Here is a 27,848-nt window from a genome sequence, read left to right as displayed (position 1 = left end):
GTCAGAGGGTCAGTACTGAGGGAGGCTGCACAAAATACAATGTAACCAGGCATTAACTCATTGTTGTCAAGGCTTCATTATTAACCCAACGTTTCCAAAGATAAGGAAGCCAGCACTCGTCTTCACTTTGTAATCGTGGTTGGTGAAGGTTTGAACTCCTGTTGAAGCTGTTTAAAATGACAGCTGGTTTGGGACCTGGAGCATTTTCTCCATCCTGGATCAGTTTGGTTGCCGGTCTTTGCGGGGATGTTGTTGCTGCTGCTGGGGGATTCTGGGATTCTGAGCTGAGACCTGGTTTGCATTGGCTGATTGAAAGTTTGGCTGTCAGACTGAATCGAACAAACTGCTGCTTTCTTCAGTGATGGGAAGGTGTTGTTTAGAAGCAGGGCCCCATCCCACAATTGGGACAAGTAAAATGCACAATCCCTGAGAGCAAGAATTTTGGGAGTGACAATGGAGCTGAGCATCGGCCTGGAATGTGTCGATTAACGTCTTCAATAAATGTCTGGGATTAACACCTACTTTGTAAAAGCCTTGATGACTATCACAGTCTCAGCTGAGAGCTTTGGCTCGGAGTCAGAGCGTTCTGGGTTTAAACCTGTTGGATCCCGGTCACCAGTTTATTGGATCCTGTTCGGACGCTTGCTGTAAGTGGCGGTCAGTTCGCTGCTAATGATAGAGTTGGGTATCAGACACTTCATAGGAAGAAATTCTGTGTTTATATAAAAAGGTAACTCAGCAGCAACTAACCACGTGCTAACACTTCAAACTCTATCTCTACACTACTCTAACTACTAATTACTGACGGCAGACTACTAACTACAGAGGTAGCCTGAACTACTCTGCTATTGGATACTAAGGTCATGTGATCTTCCATTATAACATTCTTCTTAAAGGTACATTACACATCAGATTACCACATCCCTCCCCCTTTACTCAGAAATACATTTTATATTTACATTTACAATCTTCTTAAAATAGCAAAATATTTATTCTGATAAGTTACAAATTCAGTCTTTCTGGAGGTTTCCTTATGCATGTAGAGCGTCTCAGCTCCACAGCTTCAGCTGTCTAGTCAGGGACCTCCTTTCCCAGAGTTGCCTGAACATCAGGTTCTTTGGGGAGTTCCTGCAAGTTCTGTATCCTCCACTCCTGAAGGAACAACAGGTGTGTCTGAGCTGAGTTGAGTTCTTTCAACAGGAAACACTGACCTGGCCGTGGACGCTGGTGGGATTATTCCTTGGTGCGTAGTTCCTCACTTCCTTAGATGATCCACACGTCTCTGTAGGACTTGGCCTTCCACCTTCATGTGGTAAGTTGGAGGTCCAGACGCTGCACTTATTTCACCCGGTAACCACTTTGGTCCTCCTCCTAAGTCCTTCATATGCAGCGTTTCTCCCACAGTAAATTTCCTCTTGCAACTATGCTAGTTGGGTCTGGTTTTCTGACTTCTCTGATTCCTTTCCACCTTCCCCCCCTAAATTCGCCATTATTAAGCTCAATCCCATCCTGAGACCTTGTTTCAACAATCACTCTGCAGGTGCGACACATGTTGCTGTGTGAGGACCGGTCCCTATAATGGAAGAGAAAGCGCGCTAGCTCGGTAGTTAAGGAATCTCTAGTTAATTCCTTCATGCCTGACTTGAGAATTTGAACCACCCTTTCGACCAGTCCGTTTGAGTTGAAGTTTTCACATGAGTGACACAATTCAGGCTGATAAACCGCTGAAGCCCAGTGCTCATAAATGCTGTGCTGTTATCAGAAATAACCACTTCTGGTGGTCCATGATTGGCAAAGTAATTTCTCAATTGTAGCAGAAGATGTTGGTGACTTCACCTCATATATGTCCATCCATTTTGAGTGGGCATCAACAATGAGCAGAAACATAGTCAATGTGTAACTGCACCCATGGTCTTCCTTGCCAATAACATGGGTGTAATGGAGCCATTGAAGGTAACTTATGCAGTTGCTGACATTACAAACAATTCTTCACTAAACTCTCCATTTCACCACCAATCCCAGGCCACCATAGATAAATGTGAGCTATGGTCTTCATTCAGGATATTCCTGGATGTGCACTGTGTAGTTCAGTTAACAGTGGCTCTCTACCCTTTGGAAGAACTCTCACTCATGCTCCTCACAGTAAAATGCTATCCTGGCTGGTTATTTCATGCCTTCTGTTAAAGCACCATTTCATTTTGTCAGATAGAGGCTCTTGTGACCAACCATGAAGTACTTGTTCTCGTATTTGTGATAGGACTGGCTCCCTTTTTGTCCAGTCTCTGATCTGTCGAGCACATACTGGTGATGAATCTAAGAAATGTAAGTAAAAAATAATTTTTTGTGGAACTGGGGTTTCCACATCCTTTTCTTGTAAAGGCCAACGACTAAGTGCATAGGCGTTTGCAATTTGACTACCAGGCCTATGTATGAAAGTATACTGGCATGCTGCCAAGATTAAAGCCCATCACTGTACTCTTGCTGAGGCTATGGGTGGTCCTTGTCCTCACTGAACAGTCCTAGCAATGGCTTGCGGTCAGAAACAATTGGAAAATGATGGCGGTGTACATACTGGTGAAATTTCTTAACACCAGAGATGATAGACAGGCCCATCCTTTTCTTTCTGTGAGTAATTTTTCCCACTTTGGTGAGCGTTCTTGATACATAGCCAACAGGCTGTTCCACGCCATCGTCCGTCCGATGGGAGCGCACTGCTCCCACTCCATAGTGAGATGCATCACAAGTCAACACTAATTCTTTCCTCTGGTCATAATGAACTAATAGGGCTGGACAAGTGCAACAATTGTTTGACCTTCTTGAAAGCTTCTTTCTGGGGCACCTCCCAAAACAAACATTGGTTCTTTTTGAGTAGATAACGTAGGGGTATTAGCTCTGTAGACAAATTGAGTAAGAACCGTCCGTGATACTTGATCATTCCTAGGAATGGTTTGAGCTCTGAGACGTTCCTTGGTGCAGGTGCCTCTCTTATGGCTCTCGCTTTCTCCTCAATCGGGTGGAGGGCCTGTGGATCTACCCAGTGACCCAAGCAGATTACCTCCCTCACTTAGAACATTCACTTCTCGTTTTTTAAACGCACTCCAGCTTGTAAGAAACATTTTAAGACTTCTAAGTTCACCAAATGCTCTTTTTCAGCGAACCCTGTCGCCAGTACATCGTCTAAATAGACAACATCCTGGGGCAGTCCCTATAGTCAACTTTCCATTGTTGGCTGGAAGATGGCGCAAGCTGAGGAGATGATGAAAGGTAGCTGAGTATATTGGTACAACCCCTTGTGGGTATTAATTGTGACAAATTTCCGGGAGTCATTATCTAACTCTAATTGTTGATGAGTACAACTCAGATCAAGCTTCATGTAGGTGGTTCCACCAGCCAGCTTGGCATACAGGACTTCAATGTTTGGTATGGGGTGTCTGTCTGGCTTAGTTACTTTATTAATCGTCAATTTGTAGTCTCCACAAATACGGACACTCTGGTCGGGTTTAAGGATGGGGACTACTGGCGCTGCCCATTCTGAGAACTGCACAGGTTGTATGACACCCGGTTTTTCTAGTTTGTCCAGTTTGTTGTTGACCTTTTCTCTCAGTGCACAAGGTGCTGGTCTGGCCTTCATGAATTGAGGAGTGGCCTCTGGATCCACATGAACCTTTGGCTGCAGCCCCTGGATCTTCCCAAGTTCCTTCGTGAAGACCGTGACATACTTTTGGAAGTACTCTGGAAATCCACTTGCTCTCAATCGGCAAATTCCAGCCCACTCCAGCTAGATCTCTTTTAGCCGGTTTCACCCCAGGAGGTTTGGCCCCTCGCCTGCTGCTACCACCAAGAGTAGCTTCACAGCTTGACTCCCATCATTAACAATTACCCTATTTATGCCTTTGACTAGAATGTCTTCACCCGCGTGTGTTTTTAATTGGACAGCTGTTGCTTGTGAATTTATCTGATGTTGCCCATTGTTCAGATATCTAAAGGTATGTTCCCCAATTACTGTAGTGGAAACTCTTGTGTCCACTTCCATTCTAACTGGTCTACCATTCACTTTCACTGTTACATCGATTGGTTCTGTTCTTCCAGCCTTCAAGTTTTACAATGAATAAATACCTGAATCTGTTGCTTCAGGCTCTTCTACATTGTAAATCTCACAGAGTTTTTTCTTTTGTTTAAAAGTCCACCTGACTCTTTCCCTACACAGTCTTGTTATGTGACAATTTTCATGACAATAAAGACATTCTATTTATTTTAAAGTGCCAATCATTAAAAGATTGTTTGTTTTCACCTCTATTGATATTATTCCTTCTTGTCGCTGATTTATTGTTTTTCTCATTTTCCTGCTAGTGGGGGCTGTTTCCCACCTCTCGACAGAGTCTTGCAGTTTCACACCCTTTTTTGGCTGGGATTTCCTGCCCGGCATGGAGGCAGTGCCGTATTGTGTGTCCTGTATGGCTTTTAAATCTCTAACTGCGTGTCCCATGGCCAGTGCAATCTCTAGCGCCTTCTTAAAATTCAAAAGTTGTTTTGGGTAACAATCACTTCTGAATCGTGTCCTGGTCCACACTGCACACTAACCAATCCCTAAGCATGTTGTTTAGGGGTGTATAAACATGACAATGTTCCGTTAATTGCTTCAGACTTGTTTGTAACTGTCTCCCCTGGCGCTCTAATTCTTCAATTAAACTTGAATCTTTGCATCGTTACTGAGGCTTTGGTTGGTAATAGCCCTTCACCAGGCACTAATTCCTCAAAATTTCTCGAGTCTGGGGCACCGGGTGCTGTCAAACTCTGAATCAAGTCATAAGTCTTATTCCCACATGTGCTTAAGAGGATCGCCCGCCTCTTCTCTTCCCCGAAATCTCATTTGCTTGGAAAAAGGACAAGAGACGCTCAATGTAGTGGCACCAATCGTCCATTGCAGGGTTGATAGGATCCATTCTTCTGAATCGCAGCATGCTGTGAGGGAGTTACTTCAATGCTTTAAACAAACTTCTACTTACACTTGCTGTGCGAGGTACAGTGCCAATTTCACTCCCTTGCTTGCTTCTGTTGAACTTGTTTAATCCTCGTCGCCAGTTTGTTGGATCCTGTTCACACGCTTGTTGAAAGGGGTGGTCGATTTGATAGAGTTGAGTAGCAGACACTTCATAGGAAGGAATTCTGTGTTTATATACAAAGGTAACTCAGCAGCAACTAAACATGTGCTAACACTTCAAATTCTATCTCTACACTATTCTAACTACTAATTACTGACTACAGACTCCTAACTACAGAAGTATCCTGCACTACTCTGTTATAGGATACTAAGATCATGTGATCTTCCATTATAATATTCTTCTTAAAGGTACATTACACATCAGATTACCACTAAACCCTGCTGTTTATTCAGTGCAATGCTGAAGGTAGTGCTGCCTCGTCAGAGGTGCCCTGCTTTAGGGTAAGGGGATTAAGGGGTAAGGGATATTGAGCTAAACCAGGTCATTGGAGTGAGGAAACATCTGTCATGACCACATTGAGGGGCTGAATGGCCTCTTCCTGTTCCTATGAGTCTACATGAAATCGTGTTCCTGTTAACAGTTGCAATGGGGAACTGGTCTGGAAAGCAATGACAGAAGATTGAACTGATCTAATCCTTTCTGGAGAGTGATGCTGTGAGTACTTGCTGGGACCATGAATGGCAACTTTGGAATGTTACTGATCTGAGATGTGAGCCTGACTTTTCCATTTTCATTGGGAATTGTGAGGGAGGAAATGCCAGAGAACTTCCTGCCCTTGAAGAACACCAACCAATCAAGAAGGCTGTAACAAGCAAGGTGGATAAAGGGGAACCAGTAGATGTAGAGAATTTTGGATTTCCAAAAGGCATTCGACAAGTTGTCACATACATGGTTACTACACAAGAGAAGAGCTCATGGTGTTGGGGGTGATATGTCAGCGTGGATAGAGGATTGGGTAACTAACAGAGAACAGAGTGGGATTAAATGGGTCATGTACAGGCTGACAAACTGTACCTGAGGGAGGATTAACCACAGGGATCAACTCTTTACAATTTATATCAATGACTTGAATAAAGGGACCAAATGTATGGTGGCTAAATTGGCTGATGACACAAAGATAGGTAGGAAAGTGAGTTGTGGAGAGGACAAAAGGAGTAGATTAAAAGAGGGGGCAAAAATTTGGCAGATGGAGTACAATGTGGGAAAATGTGAATTGTCCACGTTGGCAGGAAGAGTAGAAAAGCAGTGTTTTATTTTAAATAGAGAGAGGTTGCAGAACTCTGAGGTACAGAGGAATCTGGGTGTCCTGGTACATGAATCACAAAAAGACAGCATGCAGGTACAGAGAGTGATTAGGAAAGCAAATGGAATGGTGGCCTTGTTGTAGGGGGATAGAGTATAAAAGTAGGGAAGTCTTGCTTCAACTGTACAGGGCATTGGTGAGACCAAACCTAGATACAGTGAACAGTTTTTGTCTCCTCATTTAAGGAGGGATAGACTCACATTGGAAGCAGTCCAGAGAAGGTTCACTAGGCTGATTCCTACAATAAAGGGGTTTGTTTTATGAGGAGAGGTTGAGTAGGTTGGGCCTGTACTCACTGGAGTTTTAGAAGAATGAGAGGTGACCTTATTGAAATATTTTACATTCTGAGAGGGTTTAACAGGGTAAATGCTGAGAGGATGTTTCTCCTTGTGGGGAATCTAGAACTAGGAGCACAATTTAAAAATAGGGAATCTTCCATTTAAGATGGAGATGAGGAGGAACTTCTTCAGTCAGAGGGTCTTAATCTTTGGAATTCTCTCTGACAGAGAGAGTGGAGGCTGGGTCTTTATATATATTCAAGGCTGAGTTAGACAGATTTTTGATTGATGAGGGAGTCGGGGGTTATGGGGATAGGCAGGAAAGTGGCGTGAAGACCACAATCAGATCAGCCACGACCTTATCGAATGGTGGAGCAGGCTGGAGGGGCCGAATGGCCTATCCTGCTCCTAGTTCTTATGTGTCATGACCGAGACGGGGGGATGCACTGTCTGTCTCTAGTTCCACTACTCGACGGGTCACTATATATATTTAAATATCCGGCCAGATCTGTGCTTTGCCCATGAATCTCAGAATGACCACTCAATGCCCAGGTTTCTGCAATAAACAACAACATTATTAGTTTATTATAAAACTGGACTTGTCAAGTAGAGGGCAAAACTTATTAACATACAGTATGAAATATATAAATATAATAATTAATCATTCTAAATACCCTAACTTACACACGCACAGACACACACACAGATACACGCACAGACACACACACAGACACACGCACACACATACATGCACACACACACAGACACATGCACACACATACATGTACACACATGCACAGACACACGCACACACATACACGCACACACGCACAGACACACACACAGACACACGCACACACATACACGCACATGCACAGACACAGACACACACACGCACACAGACACATGCACACAGACACACACACACGCACACATACAGACACATGCACAGACACACACACACACAGACACACACACTGACACACACGCACAGACACACGCACAGACATACATGCACACACACACACACACACGCACAGAGACACGCACACGCACAGACACACACACACGCACAGACACATACACAGACACACACACAGACACACACACACACACACACACACACACACAGACACACGCACACACATACAGACACATGCACAGACACACACACACACGCACAGACACACACACTGACACACACACACAGACACACGCACAGACACACGTGCACAGACACACACACAGACACACGCACACACACACAGATACACGTACAGACACACACATGCACAGACACACACACAGACACATGCACAGACATACGCACAGACACACACACAGACGTACAGACACACGCACAGACATACACACACACACGCACAGACATACACACACACACGCACACACAGACACAGGCACAGACACACGCACAGACATACACACACACACGCACAGACATACACACACACACACAGACACAGACACAGGCACAGACACATGCACAGACACACGCACAGACACACACACAGGCAAACGCACAGATACAAATTCTAATATAAGGTTAAAAGTTGACAGTACAAGGGATAAGGGTAGATGGTGGAATTCTTGAAATGGTGTCTGGATTATATGGCTGGTTCCTCAGCACTGGTCTGGGGAACAACCGATGACTCTTGCACTATTTCCAGGCTGATTTCGAGGAAAACTTGCAGTCAGTCAATTTCAGAAAGTAGGTCAACTTCGGACCAACTTCCATTCACTTCTTGCTTCAGACTGGGTCTGTAACGTCAGGAGCTGCTGTCTTCTTTACACAAGCAGTTGGTCCTTCTTATTCCCCCCCAAATCTGAACAGCTGACCAGCTTTTAAACACTTTTCAGGACATTGTTTTTTTCAAATCCATAAACCACCATGTGACCCTTTTGTAAACCGTCCACTTGGGGTCAAGAGGTTTCCAGCTCCTTTAAAACTGCTTAATTACCTTTTCCTGTAAAATGCCATCTTTTCCAGGAACAGCAGCAACCAGAGTCCTCGCATTAACCCTTTAAGGGATAGTGTCTTTTAAAAACCACAAACTCTTCCAGAATGTTCTTAGTCCGTGAAGATGACCCATTTTCCACAATTAAAGCATTTACTCCTGCTCCTAATTCTTATGTTATTATGCTAACTCACATTAAATGAATGTGGAGTTGATGGAGTGGGTGGTGGAGGTGGGAACATTTCTGAGTCCACATTAAATAATCTACTTGATCGGCCAGTCCCTGTCAACCACCCATTAAAATTCCTGTCTCCCAATCCCCCTGCCCTCCTCTTTCTCAACTCCTCTAACTCTCAATCTCCCTCCCTCTCCTCCTCAATCTCCCTCCCTCTCCTCCTCAATCTCCCTCCCTCTCCTCCACGATCTCACTCCTTCTCCTCCTCAATGTCCCTCCCTCTCCTCCTCGATATCCCTCCCTCTCCTCCTCAATGTCCCTCCCTCTCCTCCTCGATCTCCCTCACTCTCCTCCTCGATCTCCCTCCCTATCCTCCTCGATCTCCCTCCCTCTCCTCCTCGATCTCCCTCCCTCTCCTCCTCAATCTCCCTCCTCGATCTCCCTCCCTCTCCTCCTCGATATCCCTGCCCCTCCTCCTCGATCTCCCTCACTCTCCCCTCCATCTCCCTCTCCTCCTCAATATCCCTCCCTCTCCTCCTCGATGTCCCTCCCTCTCCTCTTCAATCTCCCTCCCTCTCCTCCTCGATCTCCCTCACTTTCCTCCTCAATCTCCCTCCCTATCCTCCTCAATTTCCCTCCCTCTCCTCCTCAATGTCACTCCCTCTCATCCTCGATATCCCTCCCTCTCCTCCTCGATGTCCCTCCCCCCTCCTCGATCTCCCTCACTGTCCCCCTCCATCTCCCTCTCCTCCTCAATGTCCCTCCCTCTCCTCCTCGATCTCACTCCCTCTCCTCCTCAATCTCCCTCCCTCTCCTCCTCGATCTCCCTCCCTCTCCTCCTCGATCTCCCTCCCTCTCCTCCTCGATCTCCCTCCCTCTCCTCCTTGATATCCCTGCCCCTCCTCCTCAATCTCCCTCACTCTCCCCTCCATCTCCCTCTCCTCCTCAATATCCCTCCCTCTCTTCCTCGATGTCCCTCCCTCTCCTCTTCAATCTCCCTCCCTCTCCTCTTCAATCTCCCTCCCTCTCCTCTTCAATCTCCCTCCCTCTCCTCCTCGATCTCCCTCACTCTCCTCCTCGATCTCCCTCCCTATCCTCCTCGATTTCCCTCCCTCTCCTCCTCAATGTCACTCCCTCTCCTCCTCGATATCCCTCTCTCTCCTCCTCGATCTCCCTCCCTCTCCTCCTCGATCTCCCTCCCTCTCCTCCTCGATCTCCCTCATTCTCCTCCTCGATCTCCCTCACTCTCCTCCTCGATCTCCCTCACTCTCCTCCTCGATCTCCCTCACTCTCCTCCTCGATCTCCCTCCCTGTCCTCCTCAATTTCCCTCCCGCTCCTCCTCGATGTCCCTCCCTCTCCTCCTCGATGTCCCTCCCTCTCCTCCTCGATGTCCCTGCCCCTCCTCCTCGATCTCCTTCACTCTCCCCCTCCATCTCCCTCTCCTCCTTGATCTCCCTCCCCTTCTCCCGTTTACTCCCAGTCTCCTTCCCATCCCCATTCTCAATCTTCCCCCCTCCTCCCCTATTGTTCTTTTTCCCCCTCCTCCACCCCCCCCCCGCAACACTCCCCCACCCTCTGACTCCTGGTCCCCCTCAGCTGTGGCTCCCCCACCTGACACTGACACCCCTTGTTGTGTCCCACCACTGCTCCTTCCAAGTGGAAACTTGGAACCATTTATCTGTGGGCCACTGTGGGGTGACTCCTGCCCAGAATTCTCTTCAATCCTCATCTCGTGACGGGTCTTAAGCAGGTTCGAAGACCCTGATGAAGGTCAAGTGTCCATCTGGAGCTGGGTTTGACCTCCCAGTGCCAGGGGGTGAAAGGCCACCCTAACTTGGCACAAACCTGTCAGAATCGCAAACCAAAACATGAGAAACAGGAAAGAGCCATTCCAGCGGGAGCCATGGTCTATTTTTACATCAATTTATTTAATAAACATCTCGCTGATATTTGTACAGGCACAGGGCAATGCCACAATTTTCACACATGCCAACACATCCCACAACTTCATGGTGTCAAAACATCAATCTCAGGAATAACAAATAAACAAGGGTTTAACCAGGTTCGACAAGAGCCAAACATTGCACATTGCACCTTGGAAACAGATCCTGTCCCCACACGAGAGCCAGTTTGAAAAGCACCAGGTCTCCATCTCACCCACTGCACCCACCTAACCCACTGCAACCTCACCCACCTAACCCACCACACCCACCTAACCCATCTCACCCACCTCACCCACCTCACCCTCCTCACCCACCACACCCACCTCACTCACCTCACCCACCTCACCCACCTCACCCACCTCACCCACCCAACCCACCTCACCCCCCTAACCCACCACACCCAACTAACCCACCTCACCCACCTCACCCACCTCACCCCCCTAACCCACCACACCCAACTAACCCACCTCACCCACCTTACCCACCTCACCCACCTCACCCACCTCACCCAACTCACCCACCTAACCCACCTCACCCACCTCACCCACCTCACCCCCCTAACCCACCACACCCAACTAACCCACCTCACCCACCTTACCCACCTCACCCACCTCACCCACCTCACCCAACTCACCCACCTCACCCACTGCAACCTCACCCACCTAACCCACCACACCCACCTAACCCATCTCACCCACCTCACCCACCTCACCCTCCTCACCCACCACACCCACCTCACTCACCTCACCCACCTCACCCACCTCACCCACCTCACCCACCACACCCACCTCACCCCCCTAACCCACCACACCCAACTAACCCACCTCACCCACCTCACCCACCTCACCCCCCTAACCCACCACACCCAACTAACCCACCTCACCCACCTTACCCACCTCACCCACCTCACCCACCTCACCCAACTCACCCACCTAACCCACCTCACCCACCTCACCCACCTCACCCCCCTAACCCACCACACCCAACTAACCCACCTCACCCACCTTACCCACCTCACCCACCTCACCCACCTCACCCAACTCACCCACCTAACCCACCTCACCCACCCAACCCACCTCACCCACCTAACCCCCCTAACCCACCACACCCAACTAACCCACCTCACCCACCTCACCCACCCAACCCACCTCACCCACCTAACCCACCTCACCCACCTAACCCCCCTAACCCACCTCACCCACCTCACCCACCTAACCCACCTCACCCCCCAACCCACCTCACCCACCACACCCAACTAACCCACCTCACCCACCTCACCCACCTAACCCACCTCACCCACCTCACCCACTTAACCCACCCAACCCACCTCACCCACCTAACCCCCCTAACCCACCACACCCAACTAACCCACCTCACCCACCTAACCCACCTCACCCACCTAACCCACCTCACCCACCTAACCCACTTAACCCACCTCACCCACCTAACCCACTTAACCCACCCAACCCACCTAACCCACCACACCCAACTAACCCACCTCACCCACCTCACCCACCTAACCCACCTCACCCACCTAACCCACCTCACCCCCCTAACCCCCCTAACCCACCTCACCCACCTCACCCACCTAACCCACCGCACCCACCTCACCCACCTCACCCACCTCACCCACCTCACCCACCTAACCCCCCTAACCCACCTCACCCACCTCACCCACCTAACCCACCGCACCCACCTCACCCACCTCACCCAGCTCACCCACCTCACCCACCTAACCCCCCTAACCCACCTCACCCACCTAACCCACCTCACCCCCCTAACCCACCTCACCCACCTCACCCACCTCACCCACCTCACCCACCTCACCCACCTAACCCACCTCACCCACCTAACCCACTTAACCCACCTCACCCACCTAACCCACTTAACCCACCCAACCCACCTAACCCACCACACCCAACTAACCCACCTCACCCACCTCACCCACCTCACCCACCTCACCCACCTAACCCACCTCACCCACCTCACCCACCTCACCCACCTAACCCACCTCACCCCCCTCACCCACCGCACCCACCTCACCCACCTCACCCACCTCACCCACCTCACCCACCTCACCCACCTCACCCACCTCACCCACCTAACCCCCCTAACCCACCTCACCCACCTCACCCCCCTAACCCACCTCACCCACCTCACCCACCTCACCCACCTAACCCACCTCACCCACCTCACCCACCTCACCCACCTCACCCCCCAACCCCCCTAACCCACCTCACCCACCTCACCCACCTCACCCACCTCACCCACCTAACCCACTTAACCCACCCAACCCACCTAACCCACCACACCCAACTAACCCACCTCACCCACCTCACCCACCTAACCCACCTCACCCACCTAACCCACCTCACCCCCCTAACCCCCCTAACCCACCTCACCCACCTCACCCACCTAACCCACCGCACCCACCTCACCCACCTCACCCACCTCACCCACCTCACCCACCTAACCCCCCTAACCCACCTCACCCACCTCACCCACCGCACCCACCTCACCCACCTCACCCACCTCACCCACCTCACCCACCTCACCCACCTCACCCACCTCACCCACCTCACCCACCTCACCCCCCTCACCCACCGCACCCACCTCACCCACCTCACCCACCTCACCCACCTCACCCACCTCACCCACCTCACCCACCGCAGCTGCCAATGCCCGTTCCAGTTCTTTCTTGGTGCTCTTGTTGGGTCTGTATCTGAGAGTCTCAATAAGGAAGGACTGTTTTGACACAGATATCACAAGCCTACAACTCTCCCCTTCTCAGGACTGTGCAGAAAGAGCAGGGGGAGTGGGATTAATCGGAAAGCTCTTTCAAAGAGCCAGCACAGACACAATGGGCTGAATGACCTCCTTTTGTACTGTATGATTCTGTGGTGCTTGTCTAACCATTGCCGCTATATGACAGTTTGGTGTTAAGTCTATCAACAGATCCCAAATTACTAAACTGAATTAATGAAAACACAGCATCAGCAAATCCCATCTTAATTCACAATGAACGTTATAGGGCCCATCCTCCCTTAGCCTGAATCAGGAGTCAATATACATCACCCAGTGCCCATCACCCAGCACCCAACACCCAGTGTCCAACACCCAGTGCCCAACATCCAGTGCCCAACACCCAGTGTCCAACACCCTGTGTCAATGCCCAGTGTCCAACACCCAGTGTCAATACCCAGTGTCCAAAACCCAGTGTCAATACCCAGTGTCAATACCCAGTGTCCAACACCCAGTGTCAATACCCAGTGTCCAACACCCAGTGTCCAACACCCAGTGTCAATACCCAGTGTCAATACCCAGTGTCCAACACCCAGTGTCCAACATCCAGTGCCCAACACCCAGTGTCCAACACCCTGTGTCAATGCCCAGTGTCCAACACCCAGTGTCCATGCCCAGTGTCCAACACCCAGTGTCAATACCCAGTGTCAATACCCAGTGTCCAACACCCAGCGCCCAACACCTAGTGTCAATGCCCAGTGTCCAACACCCAGTGTCAATACCCAGTGTCCAACACCCAGCGCCCAACACCCAGTGCCCAACACCTAGTGTCAATGCCCAGTGTCCAACACCCAGTGTCAATGCCCAGTGTCCAACACCCAGTGTCAATGCCCAGTGTCCAACACCCAGTGTCCAACATCTAGCACCCAACACCCAGTATCCATGCCCAGTGCCCAACACCCAGTGTCCAACACCCAGTGTCCAACACCTAGTGTCAATGCCCAGTGTCCAACACCCAGCACCCAACACCCAGTGTCCAACACCCAGTGTCCAACACCCAGTGTCCAACACCCAAAGTCAATGCCCAGTGTCCAACACCCAGTGTCCAACACCTAGCACCCAACACCCAGTATCCATGCCCAGTGCCCAACACCCAGTGTCCAACACCCAGTATCCATGCCCAGTGCCCAACACCCAGTGTCCAACACCCAGTGTCCAACACCTAGTGTCAATGCCCAGTGTCCAACACCCAGTGTCCAAAACCCAGTGTCCAACACCTAGTGTCAATGCCCAGTGTCCAACACCCAGTGTCCAACACCCAGTGTCCAACACCTAGTGTCAATGCCCAGTGTCCAACACCCAGTGTCAATACCCAGTGTCCAACACCCAGTGTCAATGCCCAGTGTCCAACACCCAGTGTCCAACATCTAGCACCCAACACCTAGTGTCAATGCCCAGTGTCCAACACCCAGTGTCCAACACCCAGTGTCCAACATCTAGCACCCAACACCCAGTATCCATGCCCAGTGCCCAACGCCCAGTGTCCAACACCCAGTGTCCAACACCTAGTGTCAATGCCCAGTGTCCAACACCCAGTGTCAATGCCCAGTGTCCAACACCCAGTGTCCAACATCTAGCACCCAACACCTAGTGTCAATGCCCAGTGTCCAACACCCAGTGTCCAACACCCAGTGTCCAACACCCAGTGTCCAACATCTAGCACCCAACACCCAGTATCCATGCCCACTGCCCAACACCCAGTGTCCAACACCCAGTATCCATGCCCAGTGCCCAACACCCAGTGTCCAACACCCAGTGTCCAACACCTAGTGTCAATGCCCAGTGTCCAACACCCAGCGCCCAACATCTAGCACCCAACACCCAGTATCCATGCCCAGTGCCCAACACCCAGTGTCAATGCCCAGTGTCCAACATCCAGTGTCAATGCCCAGTGTCCAACATCCAGTGTCAATACCCAGTGCCCAACACCCAGTGTCCAACATCTAGCACCCAACACCCAGTGTCCAACACCCAGTGTCCATACCCAGTGTCCAACATCCAGTGTCAATACCCAGTGTCCAACACCCAGTGTCCAACATCTAGCACCCAACACCTAGTATCCATGCCCAGTGTCCAACACCCAGTGTCCAACACCCAGTGTCAATACCCAGTGTCCAACACCCAGTGTCAATACCCAGTGTCCAACACCCAGTGCCAATACCCAGTGCCCAACACCCAGTGTCCAACATCCAGTGTCAATACCCAGTGTCCAACACCCAGTGTCAATACCCAGTGTCCAACACCCAGTATCCATGCCCAGTGTCCAACACCCAGCGCCCAACATCTAGCACCCAACACCTAGTGTCCAACACCCAGTGTCCAACATCTAGCACCCAACACCTAGTGTCCAACACCCAGTGTCCAACATCTAGCACCCAACACCTAGTGTCCATGCCCAGTGTCCAACACCCAGTGTCAATACCCAGTGTCCAACACCCAGTGTCAATACCCAGTGTCCAACACCCAGTGTCAATACCCAGTGCCCAACATCCAGTGTCAATGCCCAGTGTCCAACACCCAGCACCCAACATCTAGCACCCAACATCTAGCACCCAACACCCAGCGCCCAAAACCCAGAATCCATGCCCAGTGCCCAACACCCAGTGTCCAACACCCAGCGCCCAAAACCCAGAATCCATGCCCAGTGCCCAACACCCAGTGTCCAACACCCAGCACCCAAAACCCAGAATCCATGCCCAGTGCCCAACACCCAGTGTCCAACACGCAGCGCCCAACACCCAGTGTCCGTGCCCAGTGTCCAACACCCAGTGTCCAAAACCCAGAATCCATGCCCAGCATCCAACACCCAGCATCCAACACCCAGTATCCAACACCCAGTGTCCAGTGTCCATGCCCAGTGTCCAACACCCAGTGTCCAACACCCAGTATCCAACACCCAGCGCCCAACACCCAGTGTCCATGCCCAGCATCCAACACCCAGCATCCAACACCCAGCGCCCAACACCCAGTGTCCATGCCCAGCATCCAACACCCAGCGTCCAACACCCAGCGCCCAACACCCAGCGTCCAACACCCAGCGTCCAGTGTCCATGCCCAGTGTCCAACACCCAGCGCCCAACACCCAGCGCCCAACACCCAGCGCCCAACACCCAGCGTCCAACACCCAGTGCCCAACACCCAGCGCCCAACACCCAGTGTCCAACACCCAGCACCCAACACCCAGCGCCCAACACCCAGCGTCCAGTGTCCATGCCCAGTGTCCAACACCCAGTGTCCAACACCCAGCACCCAACACCCAGTGCCCAACACCCAGCGTCCAACACCCAGCGTCCAACACCCAGTGCCCAACACCCAGCACCCAACACCCAGCGCCCAACACCCAGCACCCAACACCCAGTGTCCAACACCCAGCGCCCAACACCCAGTGTCCATGCCCAGTGTCCAACATCCAGCGCCCAACACCCAGTGTCAATACCCAGTGCCCAACACCCAGCGTCCAACACCCAGCGTCCAACACCCAGTGCCCAACACCCAGCGCCCAACACCCAGTGTCCAACACCCAGCACCCAACACCCAGTGCCCAACACCCAGCGCCCAACACCCAGCGTCCAACACCCAGTGCCCAACACCCAGCGCCCAACACCCAGTGTCCATGCCCAGTGTCCAACATCCAGCGCCCAACACCCAGTGTCAACATCCAGTGCCCAACACCCAGTGTCCATGCCCAGTGTCCAACATCCAGCGCCCAACACCCAGTGTCAATACCCAGTGCCCAACACCCAGCGTCCAACACCCAGCGTCCAACACCCAGCGCCCAACACCCAGAGCCCAACACCCAGCGTCCAACACCCAGCGTCCAACACCCAGTGCCCAACACCCAGCACCCAACACCCAGTGTCCAACACCCAGCACCCAACACCCAGTGTCCATGCCCAGTGTCCAACATCCAGCGCCCAACACCCAGTGTCCATGCCCAGTGTCCAACATCCAGCGCCCAACACCCAGTGTCAACACCCAGCGCCCAACACCCAGCGTCCAACACCCAGCGCCCAACACCCAGTGTCCATGCCCAGTGTCCAACATCCAGCGCCCAACACCCAGTGTCCAACACCCAGTGTCAATACCCAGTGCCCAACACCCAGCGTCCAACACCCAGCGTCCAACACCCAGCGTCCAACACCCAGCGCCCAACACCCAGTGTCCATGCCCAGTGTCCAACATCCAGCGCCCAACACCCAGTGTCAACACCCAGCACCCAACACCCAGTGTCCAACACCCAGCGTCCATGCCCAGTGTCCAACATCCAGCGCCCAACACCCAGTGTCAATACCCAGTGCCCAACACCCAGCGTCCAACACCCAGCGTCCAACACCCAGTGTCCAACACCCAGCGCCCAACACCCAGTGTCCATGCCCAGTGTCCAACATCCAGCGCCCAACACCCAGTGTCCATGCCCAGTGTCCAACATCCAGCGCCCAACACCCAGTGTCCATGCCCAGTGTCCAACATCCAGCGCCCAACACACAGCGTCCAACACCCAGCGTCCAGTGTCCATGCCCAGTGTCCAACACCCAGTGTCCAACACCCAGTGCCCAACACCCAGCGCCCAACACCCAGTGTCCAACACCCAGCACCCAACACCCAGCGCCCAACACCCAGCGTCCAACACCCAGCGTCCAGTGTCCATGCCCAGTGTCCAACACCCAGTGTCCAACATCCAGCGCCCAACACCCAGTGTCAACATCCAGCACCCAACACCCAGTGTCCAACACCCAGCACCCAACACCCAGTGTCCATGCCCAGCGCCCAACATCCAGCGCCCAACACCCAGTGTCCAACACCCAGTGTCAACATCCAGCACCCAACACCCAGCGTCCAACACCCAGCGCCCAACATCCAGCACCCATGCCCAGTGTCCAACATCCAGCGCCCAACACCCAGTGTCAATACCCAGTGCCCAACACCCAGCGTCCAACACCCAGCGTCCAACACCCAGCGCCCAACACCCAGCGTCCAACACCCAGCGTCCAACACCCAGCACCCAACATCCAGTGTCCATGCCCAGTGTCCAACATCCAGTGCCCAACACCCAGCGCCCAACACCCAGCGCCCAACACCCAGCGTCCAACACCCAGCGTCCAGTGTCCAACGCCCAGTGTCCAACACCCAGTATCCAACACCCAGCACCCAACACCCAGTGCCCAACACCCAGCATCCAACACCCAGTGTCAACACCCAGCGCCCAACACCCAGTATCCAACACCCAGCACCCAACACCCAGTGCCCAACACCCAGCGTCCAACACCCAGCGTCCAACACCCAGTGCCCAACACCCAGCGCCCAACACCCAGTGTCCAACACCCAGCACCCAACACCCAGTGTCCATGCCCAGTGTACAACACCCAGCACCCAACACCCAGTGTCCAACACCCAGCGCCCAACACCCAGTGTCCATGCCCAGTGTCCAACATCCAGCGCCCAACACCCAGTGTCAATGCCCAGCGCCCAACACCCTGTGTCCAACACCAAGTGCCCAACACTCGGCGTCCATGACCAGCGCCCAACACCCAGTGACCAACACCCAGCATCCATGTCCAATGTCCAACACCCAATGACCAACACCCAGCATCCATGCCCAGTGCCCAACACCCAGTGCCCAACACCCAGTGACCAACACCCAGCACCCAACACCCAGTGTCCATGTCCAGTGTCCAACACCCAGTGTCCAACACCCAGCACCCAACACCCAGTGTCCATGTCCAGTGTCCAACACCCAGTGTCCAACACCCAGCACCCAACACCCAGTGTCCATGCCCAGTGACCAACACCCAGTGACCAACACCCAGCGTCCATGCCCAGTGTTCAACACCCAGTGACCAACACCCAGTGTTCATGCCCAGTCCCAACATCCAGTGTCCAACACCCAGTGTCAACACCCAGCGCCCAACACCCATTGTCCATGCCCAGTGTCCAACACCCAGTGTCCAACACCCAGTGTCCAACACCCAGCGCCCAACACCCAGTGTCCATGTCCAGTGTCCAACACCCAGTGTCCAACACCCAGTGTCCATGCCCAGTGTCCAACACCCAGTGTCCAACATCCAGTGTCCATGCCCAGTGTCCAACACCCAGCGCCCAACACCCAGTGTCCATGCCCAGTGTCCAACACCCAGTGTCCAACACCCAGTGTCCATGCCCAGTGTCCAACACCCAGTGTCCAACATCCAGTGTCCATGCCCAGTGTCCATGCCCAGAGTCAAACACCCAGTGTCCAACACCCAGTGTCCATGCCCAGTGTCCATGCCCAGTGTCCAACACCCAGTGTCCAACACCCAGTGACCAACACCCAGTGTCCAACACCCAGTGACCAACACCCAGTGTCCATGCCCAGTGTCCAACACCCAGCACCCAACACCCAGTGTCAATGCCCAGTGCCCAACACCCAGTGTCAATGCCCAGTGCCCAACGCCCAGCGCCCAACACCCAGTGTCCATGCCCAGCGCCATCGCCCAATTTCCATTACCCAATAATCAGTATCTAATGCCCATTAACAAATAACTTTATTCAATAACCAGCACTTCCTACACAAAATCAACTATACAACAGCAATGCCATCAGTTCTTGATCACTGTTTATTCACATTGACCAGTCTCAGTTGGCGGACACTGGCTCAGTCTGTCAGATTCAATTTTTTTGTATTTTTCTTTTTAACTTGGTGCCCAGTGCCAATGGTCAATACAACTGCCCGGTACCCAGTGTGCAGCACCAATACCTGGTTCCCACTGTCCAACATCTGGTGTCATCTGACCCATCGGTTGGTTATTAGTGTAACAAGTTAGTGCCTCTTCCTGTCTCCACTCTTCCATTTGTTTAGAGATTCTTCCTCAACAGGACAGCACAGACAGCGATGCCAATTCACAAAGTGCAAACTGGCAAGAGCAGTCTGCCAGTGTGAGGCAGGGAGTGCCCACCCAGTGTTCACCCAGTTACTGGGCTAAGACCCGATTACCTTGACGGAGTGGCGGCTGGTCGGTCGGTCTGAGTGAGCGGGCGGCCTCTGTGTCTATAGGAGCTGGTTCGTGCTTGAGAGTCATGCAGGTGCGATTTACAGATCCCGGTGTGGCCAATATCTCAGTTTGAAGACGCGGCTCAGGCTGTGTATTATACAAACCTATCGCTGCTTAATCCCAGAGACTGTCCAATCCAAACAGTGGCAACTCCCAGGAAAGACCAGGCATTCCCATAGACGTCTACAGCCCATCGTGTCTGTGCCAGTCAACAAAGATCTGACTACACTGATCCCATTTTCCAGCACTTGGCCCACAGCCCTGGAGGCTATGGCAACACAAGTGAATTTCTAAATACTTCTTTAATGTTATGAGAGTTTCTAACTCAACCACCCTTTCAGGCAGTGAGTTCCAGACTCCCACCACCCTCTGCGTGAAAATATTTCTCCTCAACTCCCCTCTTAGCCTTCTACTTCTTACCTTAAATCTATGTCCCCTGGTTACTGACCCCTCTACTAATGGAAAAAGTACCTTCCTATCTACCCTATCTATGCCCTTCAAAATCTTACACACCTTGATCAGGTCCCCTCTCAACCTTCGCTGTCCAAGGAAACCACCCCCCCCCCCCCCACCCCCTGCAGTGTTACAGCAGGACTGACCAATGGCACATTCCAGGACAATGTCATACAATATTTAACAGCCCATAATAAGCATAAAAACCATCACAAGAGCAACAGGTCGGCGGTATCCATAGAAACACAATAGCAATCAGCATAGGCAGACTAAAGCACCAATCACAGCGTACTCTGCACTGTAACTATGACGACAATGCATGAACTTGGCAAGGTGGAATATTTCCCAGTGATGTCAGCAAGCAGGAGGAGTGTGACGACACTAATTACCCTCAACCCAGCCGGCACAACCTGCCCTCTCCCTGTTCAACACGGAGGGCATCAGAAAGATTCTTACTCCCCCTCCGGGGTTAGGCTTTGACCCCAGGAGCCAGGGGGTGAGAGGTCACTGCCCCCATCCAGTGTTCCCTCCGTGCGGCTCCACTGTGAGCTGTGTTTGGGGGGTGGGGTCTGCGCCCTCCCCCCCCCCTGTGTCATTCTGCCAGGCGCTGACTCCCGATCCACCTTCAAACATGGGATAAGTCCGGCAATCCTGCTCTGCCGATAGGGAGCCAGGGCAGGGGGGAGGGAAAGGGTTGGGGGTGGGTAAATGGGTGAGGAGGGGTGGGGTTGGAGAATTGAGCACTCGTGCCATCTCCGGTTGGGGGTCCCATGGATTTCTGAAAATCACAAGAACCCTCACCTCCCCCCACCCCTCGCTCACCCTGGCTCTGATGTGGTTACCAGCCCAAAGTGCTAGGGTGGGGGTGGGGGGGGGGGGGGGTCTTCCATTATAATCGTCTGAATACAACAAGCAGGGGAGGGGGGGGGTGTCCATCCTGAGCCCCTGGTGTGAATATTGTGGAGGGGAGTCACTGTCAGTCACTGGTTCCTATTGAGAATTGAAGTTAAAACAAATCCAGTCTCGTCTTCTCACAATCCATCGCAATATTTGAAATTATCTTAGTTGTTCCTCTTATCACAGGAACAGGAGGAGGCCATTCATCCCCTCGAACCTGTTCCATAATTCAATCGGATCATGGCTGATGTGTGACCTAACTCCACGTACCCACCGTGACCCCCGAACTCTCCAAATCTTTACCCAACCAAACTTTCCAATTGACCCTCTGCTCTCAGATGCCATTCGGTGGGGGGGGGGGGGGGGGGGGGAGGGTAGAGTTTCAGGTTTCTGCCCCCCTCTGTGTGACGAGGCTCTTCCTGACATCACCCCTGAGCGACCGGCCTGGCTTCAGGTTGAGGGTATTGCCTCCCTTGTTGTGAAGCTGGGCTCCTCCTCCCCCGGTCGGCAGAGGGAAGAGTTTCTCTCGATCGACCCTATGGAATCCATTCATCACCTTGAACTTGTTCCCTTGTTTTGATTATTCCCGGGAAAAGTGGCTCCTGCTCCGACTCCTTATCCCTGAATCTGTCAACTCTGCCACTCGCCATCCTCCTCAAACTCTTCTCTCTCCTACAAGTGTTTAAAAGACAACCAAATATTACCTTCCCTCCAAAACCCCCTGCAGCCTTCCCAGGGGCAACGTCAAAGTACCATGAGTTGGAGATGGAGAATCAGCCTGGGTGATAACTGCTCCAGCTCAGTGAACAACAGTCCCAACCCACAGTCATAGGCCAGGCTTCAAGCCCTGATCCAGGGGTTTGAGGCCAAATGTCTAGATTGGCATTACAGTACTGAGGGAGTGCAGCACTGTCAGAGGGTCAGGGATTGCAGCACTGTCAGAGGGTCAGTACTGAGGGAGTGCTGCACCGTCAGAGGGTCAGTACTGAGGGAGTGCTGCACCGTCAGAGGGTCAGTACTGAGGGAGTGCTGCACTGTCAGAGGGTCAGTACTGAGGGAGTGCTGCACTGTCAGAGGGTCAGTACTGAGGGAGTGCTGCACTGTCAGAGGGTCAGTACTGAGGGAGTGCTGCACTGTCGGAGGGTCAGTACTGAGGGAGTGCAGCACTGTCAGAGGGCCAGTACTGAGGGAGTGCTGCACTGTCGGAGGGTCAGTACTGAGGGAGTGCTGCACTGTTGGGGATGCTGTTTTTCAGATGAGAGTTAAACTGAGGCCCCCTTTGCCCTCTCAGGTGAACTCCAGAGCTCCCACTGCCACTATTAGTTGGTGAGGGGGGACCTCCCTTTGGTGTCCAGGTTAATGTTTGACCACGACCAGCATCAGTGGAACAGGTCACCCTGATCACTGTGACATTGTTGTTAGTGGGATCTGGCTGTGTATAAATTGGTTGCCAAGTTTCCTACATTACAACAGTGACCACACTTCAAAGATACTTCATTGGTTGTAAAGCTCTTTGGAATGTCCTGAGGATGTGATAGGCGCTACAGAAATGCAAGTCCTGCTTTCAAACACCCCCACACGCCCTTATGGAATACCCTGACCTTTGACCTCATTGCTGGCTGAATCCAACTTCTGTTCCATTCAGCCGGGTGGAGCCTCACCCCCTCCCCCACTCCCTCTAATGGGTCATTCAACCGGGTGCAGCCTCACCACCTCCCCCACTCCCTCTAATGGGTCATTCAACCGGGTGCAGCCTCACCACCTTCCGCACTCCCTCTAATGGGCCATTCAACCGGGTGCAGCCTCACCACCTCCCCCACTCCCTCTAATGGGCCATTCAACCGGGTGCAGCCTCACCACCTCCCCCACTCCCTCTAATGGGCCATTCAACCGGGTGCAGCCTCACCCCCTGCCCCACTCACTCCAGTGGGTCATTCAACCGGGTGCAGCCTCACTACCTCCGCACTCCCTCTAATGGGTCATTCAACCGGGTGCAGCCTCACCACCTCCCCCACTCCCTCTAATGGGTCATTCAACCGGGTGCAGCCTCACCACCTCCCCCACTCACTCCAGTGGGTCATTCAACCGGGTGCAGCCTCACTACCTTCCGCACTCCCTCTAATGGGTCATTCAACCGGGTGCAGCCTCACCACCTCCCCCACTCCCTCTAATGGGCCATTCAACCGGGTGCAGCCTCACCACCTCCCCCACTCCCTCTAATGGGCCATTCAACCGGGTGCAGCCTCACCCCCTGCCCCACTCACTCCAGTGGGTCATTCAATGGCCGACATCACACTCTGTCGAGTGTCCCATTGGCAGTTTACTGACTCTAAGCCCTGGTGCCTGGTGTGATCCCCACATCCCCCTCAGCCTGTGTGTGGTTCCAGTGAGGAGCCAAAGCCAGATAAAGGGTGAAGTGGAGCCTGTGAATTGTTGAATTCCTTCCTCAGTAACCTGGGCCAGCTGTTCGACCTTGGAAGGCATGAAAGTGGACCTCTACCCAAAGGGTCCGTCGACGCTGATTGACCCGCAGTTCAGTTCGGGCCCCTCCCATCAGCCTCTTCTTGCTCTGGGACACAAATGTCCAGTGTTTCTCCACGCACCCCCCCCCCCCTCCCCCACACCCACCACCCCACCCCTACTGCCAACACTCTCTGTAACCAGGGAGTGGAACCCCAGGGATCTCTGGCCCATTGTTGGGAGCGGGGGAGGGGTGCTGGCCAATGGATCCGATCTCGGATTCTGGCTAGAGCTGGGGTCAAAGGTTAGGGTGCTCAGTAAGGGTGAGTGAGGTCAAGCACCCAACCCAACCCACCAAAGCCCATTGTATCCCTTCACCTTTCAGCTGAAGGGTCTCCATCCTCCCTGCTGATGATGTGTCAGAGTTTAAAGGTCGAGGCAGAATTGGAAACACACAGAAAGGCGAGAGTTCAGAGGTCAGCCCAAAGAGCTGGGGGGGTGGGGGGGGGGAGGGCAGCAGGAGGGGCTGTGGGTGTGGGGAGGGTGGGGTTGTGGGGAGGGGGGGGGGGGCCGCAGGCCTGTGTTTAGGGGGGTCCCACGGTGCTCACAGTGGTGTAGCTGAACTTGGACATCGAGGTCCCAGTGGTCCCGGCCTCCTCCTCCAGGTCTTTGAAGACCCTCAGCGGACGGAGGCAGCGGGAGAAGGTGCTGAGGAAGGCCTTGCGAAACCTCTTGTTCATGAAGCAGTAAACCAGGGGGTTAACACAGCACGAGGTGTAGGACAGGAGGTGGATGAAGGAGATGGGGGCACCCGAGAGGCGACGGATGGCATTCAGGTCATCGAAGGCACGCCAGGTGTTGACGGTGTAGACGGGCATCCAGCAGACGAAGAACATCACCACGATGACGATCAGCATTCGTATCACCCGCTTCTTGGCCACCAGCTTGGACTCGGAGGCGTTGCTGCGGACACGGTCCAGTTTGGCGCTGGTGCTAGGGGTCAGCGTGGCCATCTCCATGGTGTTCCTCCGCTTGCCGACTTGCAGGTAGCAGCCATCACTGTCCTCAGAGTGCTGAACGCTGGAGGTTGAGGCTCCATTGGTGTGCACTAGAGATCAAACATTTTAACTGGTTAACAGAGCAGAGAATGCTGCAGGAGTCAAATTATCTCACTGCTTTTCAACCAGAATTCAGCACCGTCTGCGAGTGCAGCACTCCCTCAGTACTGACCCTCTGACAGTGCAGCACTCCCTCAGTACTGATCCTCTGACAGTGCAGCACTCCCTCAGTACTGATCCTCTGACAATGCAGCACTCCCTCGGTACTGACCCTCTGACAGTGCAGCACTCCCTCAGTACTGACCCTCTGACAGTGCAGCACTCTCTCAGTTCTGACCCTCTGACAGTGCAGCACTCCTTCAGTACTAACCCTCTGACAGTGCAGCACTCCCTCAGTACTGACCCTCTGACAGTGCAGCACTCTCTCAGTACTGACCCTCTGACAGTGCAGCACTCCCTCAGTACTGACCCTCTGACAGTGCAGCACTCTCTCAGTTCTGACCCTCTGACAGTGCAGCACTCCCTCAGTACTGACCCTCTGACAGTGCAGCATTCCCTCAGTACTGACCCTCTGATGTCACATTATGGGGAGGTCTGCACGTTGAACAGGTGAGATATTAGATGAGATATTAAACTCCATTTGTCCCTCCTTAGAGATCATACCTCAGAGGGCACTTAAAACTCACCCACATTGCTGTGGGTCTGGGGTCACATGTAGGCCAGACCAGCTAAGGAGGGCAGATTTCCTTCCCTGAAGGGCATGAGTGACCCAGATGGGTTTTTATGACAATCCAACAGCTTCCTGGTCCCTTTAACAGGTGCCAACCCAGAAACTCGGGGTGCGGGGGGGTAGAGGTGGTAGCGTAGTGTTAATGTCACCTGGCTATTAATCCAGAGGCTCGGGGTCAATGCTCTGGGGCCGTGGGTTCAAATCCCATCATGGCAGCTGGTGGAATTTAAATTTGATTAATAACCTTGAACTGAAAAGCTAGTCTCAGCGATGGTGACCATGAAACTATTGTTAACTGTTGTAAAATCCCATCATGTTCACTAACGCCCTTTAGGAAAGGAAATCTGCTGTCCTTACCCGGTCTGGCCTACATGTGACTCCAGACCCCATAGCAACGGGGCTGACTCTTAACTGCCCTCTGAAATGGCCCAGCACACGATTCAGTTCAGGGGCAATTAGGGATGGGTAACAAATGCCAGTCTCACCAACGACACCCACATCCCATGAATGAATTAAAAAAAGCCTCAGGAAATGAACACCCAACTTCTGCCTCATGGCCGGATATTTACTCCCGGGTTTTGCTTCCAGCAAAGTCCCAGTCATTAATCTTTAACCTCCAAAGACCCCAGGGCAGCCTTGGCTGGTGCTGGGGGGAGGGGGGGGTCGGAGTGGGGGTTGAGGGGGGTTGGTAACCATGAACCCGAGCAGCCATTGGCCTGACTCCTTCCCTTCAGACTCGGTCCGTATGAACTCTAGGCTGAGTCCGTGTGACACGCCAATCTGTGGATCACGCACACAGCCAAAACATCACCCGTCCAATCTTCACCCAGCCTCTGAAAGACATGAGAAATCTTACGACAACAACAACCTGCATTTAAGTGGCATCCTTAGCATCCCAAGGCGCTTCTCAGGAGCACTAGAAAACGAACTTGGCACCAACTCAGATAATGGGCCGGATAAGGAAACGTTTGGTCAAGGAGGTTAGTTTTAAAGAAGGTCTTCATGGAGGAGGGGGTGGGGGTGGGGGTGGGGGTCCGGTGGGGAGGGTGGGGGTGGGTCGGTGGGAATAGGAGGGGATTCCAGGGCTTGGGGCCCAGGCAGCAATGCTGGACATTTAAAACCGGGAGGGTGCAAGAGACCAGAATTTGAGGAGCGCGGGGGTCTGGGAGGGTTGTGGGGCATGGAGGGGGTTACAGAGATAGGGAGGGGGGATGGGGGGAGGGGAGGCTGTGGAGGGATTTGTAAACAAGGGTGGGAATTTTAACACGGAGGGATGGTTGGGACTGGAGCCAGTGGTGGGGGGGTGGGGGGTGGGGGTCAGCGAGCACAGCAGGGTGATGGGTGAATGAGTCCAGATACAGGCAGCAGAGGGTTAGATGAGCACAAATTCATGAATTGTGGAAACACAGAAAGAGCCCACAAATGCTTAACCATGTTCGGATTGAATGACAGGCCAAGATCAAGGGGCTGACTGGCCTCTTCCTGTTGCGGGGCCCATCATGTCTGTGCCAGCCCTTCGTAAGATCCATCCAATTAGTCCCAATCCTGGAAAAACTCAGCAGGTCTGGCAGCATCGGCGGAGAAGAGCACAGTTGACGTTTCGAGTCCTCATGACCCTTCAACGGAACTAACATTAGTTAGTTAGTTAGTTAGCTCTGTTGAAGGGTCATGAGGACTCGAAACGTCAACTGTGCTCTTCTCCGCCGATGCTGCCAGACCTGCTGAGTTTTTCCAGGTAATT

At 52.8% G+C, this 27,848-nt stretch overlaps 1 protein-coding gene across 1 annotated transcript in view; it reads right to left on the bottom strand.

Moving 5' to 3' along the window:
• Positions 1–24,903: 24,903 nt before the first annotated feature.
• LOC121284327 (cholecystokinin receptor-like) overlaps positions 24,904–27,848 on the bottom strand; it is a 61,964-nt gene continuing 59,019 nt past the window's right edge. The window contains exon 5 of the mRNA XM_041199724.1: positions 24,904–25,427. Coding sequence (XP_041055658.1) covers positions 24,904–25,427 — 524 coding nt within the window. The remainder of the gene's footprint in view (positions 25,428–27,848) is intronic.

This window comes from Carcharodon carcharias, chromosome 11 (genome assembly GCF_017639515.1).
Source record: "Carcharodon carcharias isolate sCarCar2 chromosome 11, sCarCar2.pri, whole genome shotgun sequence".
In the NCBI taxonomy this organism is placed as follows: Eukaryota; Metazoa; Chordata; class Chondrichthyes; order Lamniformes; family Lamnidae; genus Carcharodon; species Carcharodon carcharias.
The sequence above is the reverse complement of the archived record's forward strand: the minus strand, read 5'-3'. Positions and strand labels throughout refer to the sequence as shown.